The sequence below is a fragment of the Haliotis rubra genome, unplaced genomic scaffold, assembly GCF_003918875.1.
Source record: "Haliotis rubra isolate DU_JTF1 unplaced genomic scaffold, ASM391887v1 Scf72, whole genome shotgun sequence".
NCBI classification, from domain to species: Eukaryota; Metazoa; Mollusca; class Gastropoda; order Lepetellida; family Haliotidae; genus Haliotis; species Haliotis rubra.
In genome coordinates this window covers 685,837-699,279 of record NW_025767435.1, presented here as the reverse complement: position 1 = coordinate 699,279, position 13,443 = coordinate 685,837, and the positions used below count along the sequence as shown (strand labels likewise).

General features: G+C 42.4%; 1 protein-coding gene across 1 annotated transcript in view; it reads left to right on the top strand.

The window, feature by feature from the left end:
• The window catches only part of LOC124259368 (large neutral amino acids transporter small subunit 1-like), a 44,171-nt gene that overhangs the window by 18,777 nt on the left and 11,951 nt on the right, over positions 1-13,443 (top strand). The window contains exons 2-6 of the mRNA XM_046693495.1: positions 1,205-1,318; positions 2,460-2,562; positions 4,140-4,184; positions 4,490-4,613; positions 6,822-6,925. Of these exons, the coding sequence (XP_046549451.1) occupies positions 1,205-1,318; positions 2,460-2,562; positions 4,140-4,184; positions 4,490-4,613; positions 6,822-6,925 (490 nt within the window). The remainder of the gene's footprint in view (positions 1-1,204; positions 1,319-2,459; positions 2,563-4,139; positions 4,185-4,489; positions 4,614-6,821; positions 6,926-13,443) is intronic.

Sequence of the window (13,443 nt, the reverse complement as noted above, 5' to 3'; positions counted from 1 at the left end):
ATACTTGATGGTATGAAAGACTGTCGAGATCTGTTTGTGTTGAGGGAAGGTAATCGACAGCAGCGTCCAGAAAGAAGTACTTCAAAATGGTGAGATAAAATATGTTAACGATCAAATCTAATTTTAGTTGCCTTTTTGACCATCTGGCGCTCATAGATAAAGGGAATATACTCGAAAATTTGGCGGCAGTATTAACAATTTTGAAAAGTTTGTTTTTGTTGCGATCAGACAGGCCCCATACCAACATAGAAAATTGTAGGTCAACACACTTTGAATAAAGGTTTGATAAAAACTGTCATTACGGTTTTGTCAATGACTTGACGATTATAAGGTTCAGAATCAGAAATTAGGCTAGTAACAGTGGCATCATCTGCGAATTTCACAGTAAACAAGTCATTTAATGACAAGTAACAGTCATTGGTATACAAAACAAAGAGTACGGATGAAAGAACACAGTCCTGTGGAGCTCCAGTAGAGGTTGAGAGGAAAGAAGATTGAGAGCAATTGACACTGACATACTGAGTTCTATGTACCCTGAATTCTTTAACCCATCTAATAATGTTTTAATAAAGGCCTAGATTAAATAGTTTACTCCTCACAAGGTGTGGCTGTATGGTATTAGTTGTTACAAGTCTGCAGATGAGAGTAATTATTATACATCGTTTGAGATTTCACTTCTTAAAATGATTAGGTAACTATCTTAACAGACATGGAGAACAATAAAAAATCAAATGTATGGGCGTGTCTTGATCTGGATAGTGAAAAGAGAAAAATAACCAAATGCCTCCTGTGCGGTATATTACTGCATTATGCAGGCAGTACAACCAGTACGATGAAAATAAAAACATTTGGCAAGTAAACATCCAAATACGGATTCTGACCAATAGGAAATGTTAGTCACACGACGATATGAAGTCGGAATGAAGTAAGTGTTCACTTGTGTGATCGGAACACATGTCATGCTGGTTACGCTATCGTTTGTTTGAAAGGTATGAATTTCGAGTACTCGGGTCCGAGTCGAGTCTCACCCCTCGAGTACTCGAGTCCAAGAAAATGGACTCGTTGAAGCCCTACAGACAGCTATCATAAAACATTGATGAGTGCAGCATTAAACAACAAACAAACATCACAATTCAGAATATTGTTGACTGACGACTGACTGACTTTCCACTGTTTACATATTTCAAGCCTCCTCATGCTTCAGTGTTCCTGGTGTTCCTGAACTGCCTCTACATGAAGATCATCACCAAGTTCCAGTCCATCCTCAGCTTAGCAAAGGTCATAGCCATGCTCATCATCATCATCGGGGATTGTACAAGCTGAGTGACAGTAAGTCCTCAATCACTTCAATGTCACTGTTGCAGATTTAGATCATGTGTTTGTTTGTTTGTTTGTCTGGGGTTTTATTTGTCTTTTGTTTGTGTTTGTTGCAACGTTCGACCACACGCGTACGAGAGAGAGAGAGAGCGGGGGGGGGGGGGACGCACGGACGGAGAGACACAGGGAGAGAGATACACAGAGGGAGAGAGACACACAGAGGGAGAGAGAGACACACAGAGGGAGAGAGAGACACAGGGAGAGAGAGACACACAGAGGGAGAGACACACAGGGAGAGACACACAGGGAGAGAGAGACACACAGGGAGAGAGAGACACACACAGAGGGAGAGACACACACAGAGGGAGAGAGAGACACAGAGGGAGAGACACACAGGAGAGACACACAGAGGGAGAGACACGCAGAGGGAGAGACACAGAGGGAGAGACACACAGGGAGAGACACACAGAGGGAGAGACACAGGGAGAGACACAGATTGAGAGAGAGACACACAGAGGGAGAGAGAGACACAGAGGGAGAGAGACACAGAGGGAGAGAGAGACACACAGAGGGAGAGAGAGACACACACACAGAGGGAGAGACACAAAGAGGGAGAGACACACAGGGAGAGACACACAGGGAGAGACACACAGGGAGAGACACAGAGGAAGAGAGAGACACAGGGGGAGAGAGAGACACAGAGGGAGAGAGAGACACACAGAGGGAGAGAGACACACACAGAGGGAGAGAGAGCTACACAGAGGGAGAGACACACACAGAGGGAGAGAGAGACACACAGAGGGAGAGACACACAGGGAGAGACACACAGAGGGAGAGACACGCAGAGGGAGAGACACACAGAGGGAGACACAGAGAGAATAACTGTTCTTAAAAAGAGTTGAAAGTCACCTGAACTTATGTCCTGTGTATTGAACCCTTCTAATCCACAGGGGCTTGTATTGCTGAAACTAATACGTCCTAGGTCCAACACTCGTTCACTGATAACCATCTACATATAAATAAGTTCACATGTAGATGGCTATCAGTGAACGAGAAATGAACCTAGGACATATTATTTTCATCAATACAAGCCCGTGTGATCCAATCAGCGCAACACGAACATGAGTGAGATGTTGTTTCAGAGAGATACCGGGAACAGCTGCCTCTGTTCTGGGAGGGAACCACCACCGACCCAGGGAACATAGCTCTGGGCCTTGTGTCGGGCTACTTCTCATATGGAGGTTGGTAAGTCAATGAATAGTGTCGCTTGCAGTGTAGCACTTGTACTTAAATGATGGCATGATACTGTTGTGGTCAGTAAAACTATGACAGCCTGCTTGTCTGGCAACATACTGCTGTTGCTGCAGCAGTAATCCCAGCAAATGTATGTTCTACCGGTAGTTCCAATCTGCCATGGCGGCCATGTTGAAATTATTGTGTGCTCATTGCTCACCCATGGCAGCATATATCTTTATAAAAAGTAAGTGTGTGCTGTGCTAAAAAAATATATTTTACAGTGCAGTTTGATAAAGCTCTAACCTTTGGCTTTCATTTATGGCTGTGACTACCATTAGTGCTATGGCAGACATGATGTAAGTGTAAGTTTGGCTTTCATTTAATGTGAAAAATACAACATAATATCAAGAGGTCTATATTGTTTCCTTGTAATTTTAACCTTTCTGTTATTTCTTCTTTATCCATGTATTTCCTAATATATTCCAGAAACACACATGTGAGCTACAGGACCTTTAAAGTCTGTTTCTATTTCTAAGTTATCAGGGAACATGGCTGTATGTTTAGCAGAATACAGAGCACTGAGGCCATTCAGAATACAATTCCACGAAAGACCAAAGAGCGATATAACAAAATCATATTCAGGTGTTATATACAGTATATATTTAAAGGAAAGTAGTTGTGCACATCCTGACAACTCAGGTTTTATACTTAACAGATAGATGAACTAGGGCAGATATGGTTAACTCATGTACCTGGGTTGGGTGGGCCCTAATCAGGACCTTACCCCCATGTCGTACCCTAACTAATTGTTAGACATGTCATGTACTGTTTAATGGCAATACTAATATATATTCCATGGTTACCCTACAAGTGTTCATGTCTTTTTCTGACAATGCAGCCGTTCTGTTTGGCTTGTTTAGAGTGACTGAGTGAATGAGTTTAGTTTTGCGCCGCTGTTCTGGTTTTTTTTAAATAATATAACTTCAGCCAACTTTAGAGCATGCATAATGAGATCATTTTCCGGTGTATGTGACTAGTTTTTGCAAGTGCTCTGGTGAAACAACTCCCAATATGACAAACTGCACCCAGCTCATACTGCATGTACCCACATGGAGTTGGATAACTTCTTTGAGTGGCATTTCAGGAGTTGGGAAGTACAATATAGACTAAATTTATTGATAACAACTTCTTTGTTTCGTGAATGCTTGACAATGGTACAAGAATCTGTATCGAAATGAAATAAGAAGTTATTTTCCATAGAGTTTGTGTATATTGTTGATACAATGGAAGTAAATTGAGACTCGTCCCAGTTCGTAACGCTGCAGTTCATCACAGCTCTCCTATTGTTAAGATGGTCATAAGTGCCATATATTAACATTAACTTACGACTATCTTAGCTCTAAGAGAGCTATGAAAATCTAGGCCCTGGGTACCATTGTACAAAACAACCTTAGCGCTAAGACTACCTTAGGTATATGTTAAGGTATGGGAGTTACGGTCACCTTATCCCTAAGATTGCTTTGTACAACGGCACCCTGGTCCTTAGTGTTTGAATACCTGACAGATTGTAATGGTGGATGTTGCAGGCAAGTGATCAGCATCCTCATGGAGGAGGTAAAGGACCCAGTCAGGTGAGACGGCTTCATGATTACAGCAGGGACAGCGACCTGTGAACATCCGGGTTAAAATTGATCTTCGGTAACCCATCCTTATCATAACAGGCGACTAACAGGATGGGGTGGTCTGGATCACTGACTTGGTTGCCCTCCCATGTGATCCTAAGCTTCTCAAGTAGATACTTTTTTAAAACAGAATTGAAACTGTCTTGTGTAGACATTTTGAGTGTAGTTTATGGGATATTGACAGTTGCACGTGATTCGTGTCTGGTTTCTACCACCACGCTAGTCACACTGAATATATTCTTTATTGATTGCAGAAATGTTCCAAGATCCCTGGGCCTGACGTTTATCTCTGCAATCATCCTGTACACGTTGACCAACTTCTCCTACTGTGTGGTGCTCACAACACCAGAGATGCTCCAGTCTAATGCTGTTGCTGTTGTAAGTATAGCTTCATGCCTACACCAGAGATCCTTATGCTGTTGCCATGAGAAGTATAGTCCTCTGCCTACACCAGAGATGCTCCAGTCTAATGCTGTTGCTGTTGTAAGTATAGCTTCATGCCTACACCAGAGATCCTTATGCTGTTGCCATGAGAAGTATAGTCCTCTGCCTACACCAGAGATGCTCCAGTCTAATGCTGTTGCTGTTGTAAGTATAGCTTCATGCCTACACCAGAGATCCTAATGCTGTTGCCATGAGAAGTATAGTCCTCTGCCTACACCAGAGATACTCGAGCCTAATGCTGTTGTTGTAAGTATGCCCTTGTGCCTACACCAGAGAGCCTAATGCTGTTGTTATAAGTATAACCTTGTGCCTACACCAGAGAGCCTAATGCTGTTGTTGTAAGTATACCCTTGTGCCTACACCAGAGCCTAATGCTGTTGTTGTAAGTATACCCTTGTGCCTACACCAGAGAGCCTAATGCTGTTGTTGTAAGTATACCCTTGTGCCTACACCAGCCTAATGCTGTTGTTGTAAGTATAACCCTGTGCCTACACCAGAGAGCCTAATGCTGTTGTAAGTATACCCTTGTGCCTACACCAGCCTAATGCTGTTGTTGTAAGAATATCCTTGTGCCTACACCAGAGAGCCTAATGCTGTTGTTGTAAGTATACCCTTGTGCCTACACCAGCCTAATGCTGTTGTTGTAAGTATAACCCTGTGCCTACACCAGAGAGCCTAATGCTGTTGTTGAAAGTATATCCTTGTGCCTACACCAGCCTAATGCTGTTGAGTATACCCTTGTGCCTACACCAGAGCGCCTAATGCTATTGTTGTAAGTATATCCTTGTGCCTACACCAGCCTAATGCTGTTGTTGTAAGTATAACCTTGTTCCTACACCAGCCTAATGCTGTTGTTGTGAGTATACCCTTGTGACTTCTGGTGTAGGCACAAGGGTATACTTGTAACAACAGCATTTGACTCTCTGGTGTAGGCACAAGGATATACTTACAACAACAGCATTAGGCTCTCTGGTGTAGGCACAAGGGTATACTTATAACAACAGCATTTGACTCTCTGGTGAAGGCACAAGGGTATAGAGAATGCCTAATGCTGTTGCTGTTGTAAGTATGCCTACACCAGAGGTTATTGAGTCTACTACTGTTGTTGTTGGAAGTAATTATCTGTGTATACCTAAGCCAGAGATTCTCAAGTGTTAAGTGACTTGGTCATCTGTTTTGTCATATTCTGACTGTTAAGTTAACAATCTCCCATATATAAAACCTTATACAGTCAGCTCTCATTAATCCGACAATCACGTTAATCTGACAAAAAATTAGGGAACCATTTAAAACTGTGATAATGACTCTCGTTAATCCGACATTCTCGCATTCCGACTCCGACATACCAATCTAGCAAGTGATCATTGTAAATAAATTGTAAAAACATCTGTTTATCTGACAATCAACACAGGTGGTCGGATAATCCGACCGTAAACAAACATCACACATGAAAGGTGATTAGCACGTGCCTTACTGGCTGCTTGACACCCACGTCGGTGAACATCACACTTGTTAATTAGAAACACAAGATAATTAATTGAGACGATTTAATCAAGAAATAACAATAGAGCGAGCTGTATAAAATGTTTACAACCGACCTGAGCATTCATCACGACAAGCTTAAGATGTCTGTCACGAGTACACCACCTGCTAAGCGAGCCCGAGTAGAAGTTATGCCATTGATCAAGAAAGAAATCTGCCTTTTGAAGGAATATGTTAGTGTGGAACTAGTTGTATGTAAACAGTGACTCAATAAACACCTGGGCCATAATGGCTGCTTAGAGTAAAATAGCGACGACCGGTAAAAACAAACGTGAGTTTTGTGCCAATGTGATTTTGAAATTGATTATGTGATTTTATATGTATGTTATGCCATCTATGAATGTTAATAAATGATATCAAGGATTTATGGTTATATTTTTTATTACTGTGAATGTTTTTAGATACGAAGACGATAACCAGATCTACAATTTCTGATATGCATGCAACAGTATGGCGATCATGACATTTAGTAAACATTGATATTTTCACACAAGTACATTAATCCGACATACTCGGTAATCCGACATATTTCTCTGCAACCACAAGTGTCGGATTAAAGAGAGCTGACTGTTATTATAGGAAGTGAATTTTTTGTTTTAGACTTTTGCATATCGACTGCATTCCACTTTGTCTGTGGTCATCTCGATCTTGGTGGCTCTCTGCTGTCTCAGTGTCCTCAATGTGCTCATCCTTGGACAGCCAAGGTAGGTAACTCATACTGGAGGCTAGCTCATGTGCCCCAGACATGCAGTTGATAATCTACCCCTGAGTCACTGACATCACTGTATTGTTCTCCTAGAACCCTTCATAATTTTTCTGTATGGTCCACACGCAGAGAATCGAGTGAAATTTTCATTTCAAATCAAGTCTTCAATTCTTCATATCTAGGTCAGTTACAAATCGCATTCCATTTAATATTCTATCGCATTGCTGTTTTGCATTTATATTATATATATTTCCAACGTGTTTAGGATCTGAAGTTTTCCCGCCCTTTTTTGATTGACAAGTATGGCGCAGAGCAAATGTTTACAATGTCAGAAATTCGTGGCGGATGTTGATCCCCACTCTCTGTGTGCTTCCTGTTATAAAGGCTTACCTTGCTCAATATCGGATCGATGCTTATTGTGTCAGGAAATGTCGGAAAAAGATTGCTTGTTGATGGACAAATGTCGTTCCTTAGTTAGGAAGCTTAAACATTCATCGTCATCAGAATGCTCTAAGTCGAAGAAAGTTCAGGGATCTCAGCCTTTATCTATAAAATCTGAACCGAAGTCTCGTTCTTGATCTAAATAAAAAAACCTCTCCCCAGTTGGATATAGCTGCGTTCTCAGAACTTTTGGCGGGATTTATATCGGATATCCAGCCGCCCATGGATAAATCTGTACGGGATATGGAGATGAGGAATGACGAAAAATTTGATCGCCTGTCAAAACATTTGGAAGATCCTGTATTACCCAGCAGGACGGCAGACAGCCGTAGGGGCTTCATGGTCGATGGCAAGGGCTGGGAGCCAAAGTCCCTTCCTACGGAAACCAGGGTTGCAATGACTGGGAAAGCCGGTTATCATGCCCTGGCGTACGTAGGAGGCCGGTCCCCCTAGGGCTTCAAGCAACGCGGATGGAGTCGGCCCAGCCGGCTCCGGATCCAGGGGTGACCGTGGCTCAGGCCACACCCCCCGCGTCCTTTGTCCCCGGGAGCCAGTCATCTGTGGCTGCTCCTTGTCGCATACAGCCTGCTACCTTCTCCCACGGGGAGACCGGGCGGCTAGGATTTCACGGGTCTGACTCGGCTCAGACGGCACGTGATTCCTGCCCCGGCTCAAGCCAGGCCACTGGGTCGGCTGCTATGGATAATGGTGTATCAACCCAGCAGTCTGATGTGCACGGGCCTAGCGGTTCAGAGGACACGGCTACGGACCCGCAAGGTTATTTTGACACGGACAATCCGCCCTAAATTCCGTTAGTGTCTGATGTGACGGATCAGGAAGATTCATCGGTGTATCCTTTTTCACAAACAGAGTTTTCCATGAAAGAAGGCTTGTTGACGGTACAACCTATGGACATGTCAGCACAGGATGTTAAGCCGGGCTGGTCATTTAAACAAAAGCTGGAACTTTTGCATGGACTTCATCCTAATACTCTACCACCACCATCGGACGAACAGGAGATAGATATTCCCGTGGAACTCAGATTATCAGGTTGCCTTCCCCCGGAACGGATGCCCAGGCTGTCATTACCACATTCATCATCACTTAAGAAAGTGTTGGAGAATTACAACTTAGGCCTCTCCAAGGCTATGAACTTGAGTTCTTTGCCTAGGGTTTCTCATAAACCCATTAATTCCATTCATGATCGTGTTATCCCAGCCAATCAACCAAGTTTAGACAAGGACTTTAAACAGTTACAGGATGATAGAGGCTCTTGTGACTATTCACCATTCTGTACTTTCAAGAATTGTAAGGAATTGGATACGGCAGCCTGTTCGGCGATTGATATTCTATCTTATTCAAACTGGTTTTCTGCGGGAGTTCATGCCTTGCTCCCACTGGTGTTTCAAGATTATACGGGAGTTCAGAAAGACACTTTGATTTCCATGACTGCTCAAGAGGTGGCGTTAGCGCATTCCTTTCTGGATGTAGTGTATCAATCCTTAGCCGATGCGATGGCGACTCAAGTGAATATATTGGGACGACTTACAGCTATTGAGCGGATACAGCGGCTAGATTCAGTGAGGAATTTACCGGATGTTTCAAGGGATTTTCTATTGCACCAGCCCTTGGAATCGGATAACACCTTTAATGGACAATGTCAACAGGCTATTGAAGCTAGAGATGCCTTGACGTCGAGGAACTTGAATCAACGTTTGGCGTCGGCTCTTTTTTTCCAAAATAGAGGAAGGGCTGACACTAGATCTAGAAGGGGTTCCAGTGTTACGTCTCGTTCTGCTCCATCTTCATCAAGTCGTAGTCAGAACTTTCAGAGATCTGCCTTTGATTGGCTTCGGATTCAAGAGCGTGTTCTACAAATGTGGCTGTTACAAGAGGCTCATCCTCATGGGGTAGAGGTAGGGGAAGTAGATATTTTTGTGGATCAAGATCAACTTCCAAGAAATATTGACTCAAGTCTCACTGTTCAGCGTTCTCTTCCTTACGAATTGGAAACGTCCCTCGAAATGATATTGGATTTGGAATTTCTATGTGTGGTGACACAATCTCCAGTAGGGGGCAGATTGGCCCAATACTTAGACAATTTGAAACTAATAACATCAGACAAGTGGGTCCTGTCTGTAATGATCAGGGGGTTTATTCTTCCTTGGCACAAGCAACCTCCAGTGACTTGTTTTCCAGAGGGTCGTCAATTTTGTCTTCAAGGCCAGTGTTTAGCGGGGGCAAACTTAGCAATAAATCAGCTACTAGGGAAACGGGCAATCATAGAACTTCCTCCAGGGGATCAGACATGCAGGTTTTATTCACTGGTATTCCTAGTCCCCAAGAAAGATTCGGACGAAATGCGAGCATGATAATAGACTTGAAAGTGTTGAACAAGCTATTTTTGAGGAAACCGCCAAAGGGATCAATTGCAAACCTACGCACCTTGATTCGTCAGGATTCCAAGTTTATAAGTATAGATCGAAAGGATGCGTATCTTCATATCCCTGTTCATCCAAGATCTCGCAAATACCTAAGATTTTCGGTGAACGGTCGCAGGTTTCAGTTCAGGGTGCTGCTGTTCGGGATATCTCTAGCGCCGTGGTTGTTCACAAAAATAATCTCCCCGATTCTGGCTTTTCTTCATCAACGAAGGATTGCGATACACGGCTATCTGGATGATTTCTTGGCAAGGAATGTGGTGACAGCTGTTCTCATGAAGCAAACCAACTTTATGATCCACGTGTTTACACATCTGGGTCTAATAGTTCATACTACCAAGTCAGAAGTGGTCCCTTCTACGAGAATCAAGTTTCTGGGAGCAATCTTTGACTCAAAGCAGACCGTATTTATACTCCTCAGGATGGTTGGGTGGAAATATCAACCAAGATAACCAATATATTACAGACGCCAACTGCATCAGTTCGTTCATGGATGTCCCTTCTAGGATCTCTCACTTCAATCCAGGATTATACTGTAAGAGGAAGACTAAGGTTGAGAATCCCGCAGATCTGGCTCAACCAGTCTCGGATGGAGGACTTGGAATTTCTCATAGCCTGTCCGGACAGAGTCCGAATTGAGGTATTATGGTGGTCGGTGGACCTGAATGTGTTGCCAGGAGTTTCATTACGTCCTCGTTTACCGGATCTGACACTTTATGCGGATGCCTCGAACACAGGTTAGGGTGCACACATGGACATTTGGCAAAATCAAGGTGTGTGGAATCTGTCAGAGGTGAATCTGCATATAAACTGTCGGGAGATGTTAGCACTGTTGAAAGCGATTCATTGCTTGGGGAATCGCTGTACGGGAAGAGTCTCATGTTAGCATTGGACAATTCTATGGTAGTGGCATTCATCAACAAACAGGGAGGTACCAAATCTCAACAGCTCCTCGGGATCACTCAGGATCTGTATCAAGCAGTGGATGCTATAAATTGTTTAATCAGAGCACGCCACATTCCAGGTCGGAAGAATATCTTAGCGAACTCATTATCTCGATAAGACAGAGTGATCTCGACCGAATGGACTCTCAAGGAAGAGGCATTCGATTTGATAGGACAGAAGTGGGAAATTCTAAACATAGATTTATTTGCAACTTCCAGGAATTTTTGGATACCAACGTTTGTGAGTCCAGTACCAAATCCATTGGCATGGGCAGTCAACGCCCTATCCATATCATGGGAGGGGATGATAGCCTATGCGTTTCCTCCGTTAAAACTAATCCCAGAGGTTCTGTTAAAAATTCAACAGCACGACTGTCTAGTTTATCTAGTGGCACCAGCGTGGCCTGCCAGACCTTGGTTTCCCACCCTACTACAACTATTGGTGGACAAACCTCTACATCTTCCGTTGTGGCATAATCTAATCAGTCAACCCAAGTCCAACAGAGTTCACAAGAATGTCAGGCAACTTGCGCTACACGTATGGAAGCTATCTCAAGGTCACTAAGGAATCAGGGATTTACAGTTGAAGCTACCAGAGCTATTTCAGAATCCGTTAGACCTTCCACAGCTGCCTGTACGATGCTAAGTGGCGACGATTCATCCGGTGGAAACAAGAGTGTGGAATCTTGGATGTACCTGTCACCATTCCAAGGATAGCGGATTTTATCTTGTTCCTAAGAGAACAGAAACATTTGAGCATAATACTATTGAGGGATATCGATCAGCTATTGCTTCAGTCATGGATGTTCAAGGTTTATCTGTTGGCTTGGATACATCTCTTCACAAAATGATCAGATCTTTTCAAATTAAGGATATATCGTGTCCAACGATATTTCCTAAGTGGGATTTAACGTTAGTACTTCAATCTCTTCAAAAATCTCCTTATGAGCCTATGCAGGATGCTTCTCTAAAGTATCTGGCATTTAAGACAGCTTTTCTTTTGGCATTTGCAACAGCTTCCAGAGTTTCGGAATTACGTGCTATAGACTTTAACTCCATCACTTTTTCGGAAGGATATAAACAGATAACTTTTAGAACTTTTAGAGTTTATTGCCAAGAATCAAACTTCAGCTTGTGGTCCTTTGGGACATAGGATATATTGTATACCTCAGCTTCCTACCTCTACCTCCAGATCGGATAGGACTAGACTTTTGTGTCCCATACATGCCTTGCACTGGTACATTCAGCATACTTCGACGTTTAGACGAAATCGTCGCAGACTGTTTGTTTCATGTAAAACAAATGTAGACTCGGAGATATCCAAGAATACCATATCTTCATGGCTCAGAAAGACTATATCTTTTGCTTAAATAGGGATCAGAATCCAGACTTAATTGATCTTAAACGTCACATGCAACCAAAAAATCAAACATAATTAAAACACAATTATCACTTATTCATGACATATAACATACATTGCTGTTTATGAAAAAACATTTAAACAAAATTATAAGCGTACAATCGCAAATCAAAAGTGCAAAATTGTGTACTTCGGTTTACTTCCCAAGAAACGAAGCAGCCGGGATACCGAACCCAGTCAGAGCGGTGGGTGTGCACTCAAGTGTAACGGCTGGTTCATTTGCAGATGCCCTCATGGCTAATTGTGTGTGTATATACTACCCATCAAAAGTTTAGACTCACTAGTGTAAATGTAGCCACTTACTTGTCCACTGTTCTAAACTAGCTTTTTGCAAAATATTCCATACTGTTTAAAGGTACTGTTTAGTTATGAACTGGTGTATTGTAAAACATATTCGTAACATTGAAAAGATTATTGTCATGAGTTCAGTAAATGATTACAATCTGTGAAAATTGGCGAATTCTTAACAAAACTTTACACCAAAACGAATCTGTTCACATGCACGACATTTGCTCATGCCTTTCGCAATTTGAAGCATCATCCTTGTGCAATTCATCTGCATAAGGTTTTCAGTTGGTTCCCCCAAGTTGGTGGAGAAATTCATCTTCGATGTAACCACATACATATACATAACATATAGTGAGTGCTTTAAGTGAGTCTAAACTTTTGATGGGTAGTATATATAGATGTTGGGTTTTGTAAATACATGCTCATTTTTTGTGTATAACATTTTGCAATCAACAGACGTCATAACATGTCATGTGTTCAAGTATCACACCTGCCTGTCTGTGTAATTACATAATGTGACAGAGACCGAACTCGGGCCATAAATCAATGCGTTTTGTTTATGGTGTATAGCCTGATTGGTGTTAAGTTCAAATTGCATGTAGTCAGTGATAGCAGCTTTGTTTTGCATATTGTCATTAGCAGACAGGTAGGCAGACACACAGGTGTCAATTAAACAAGAAGTTGAGTTTTGTCTGTGACAACGACATATCTATATCACAGTTAGAAATTCTGTCAATGCTAAATAATAACATTGCTTTTATGTATCGAACTGAGGAAGTGTCTCGGTAAGAAGAACGTGTGGTGAAATAGACAAATAAAATTAATGAACAGTTAGTTTACTGTCATAACATATAAAAAGCTCGCGCCTGTGAGATATCAACAAAACATTAGAAAAATAGCTCACACCAAAGCCTTCACCGAGTATTCAACCGACGACCCGCTTCCTAGCTGCGAACCTATTTCACTGCGAACGTGCTATGAG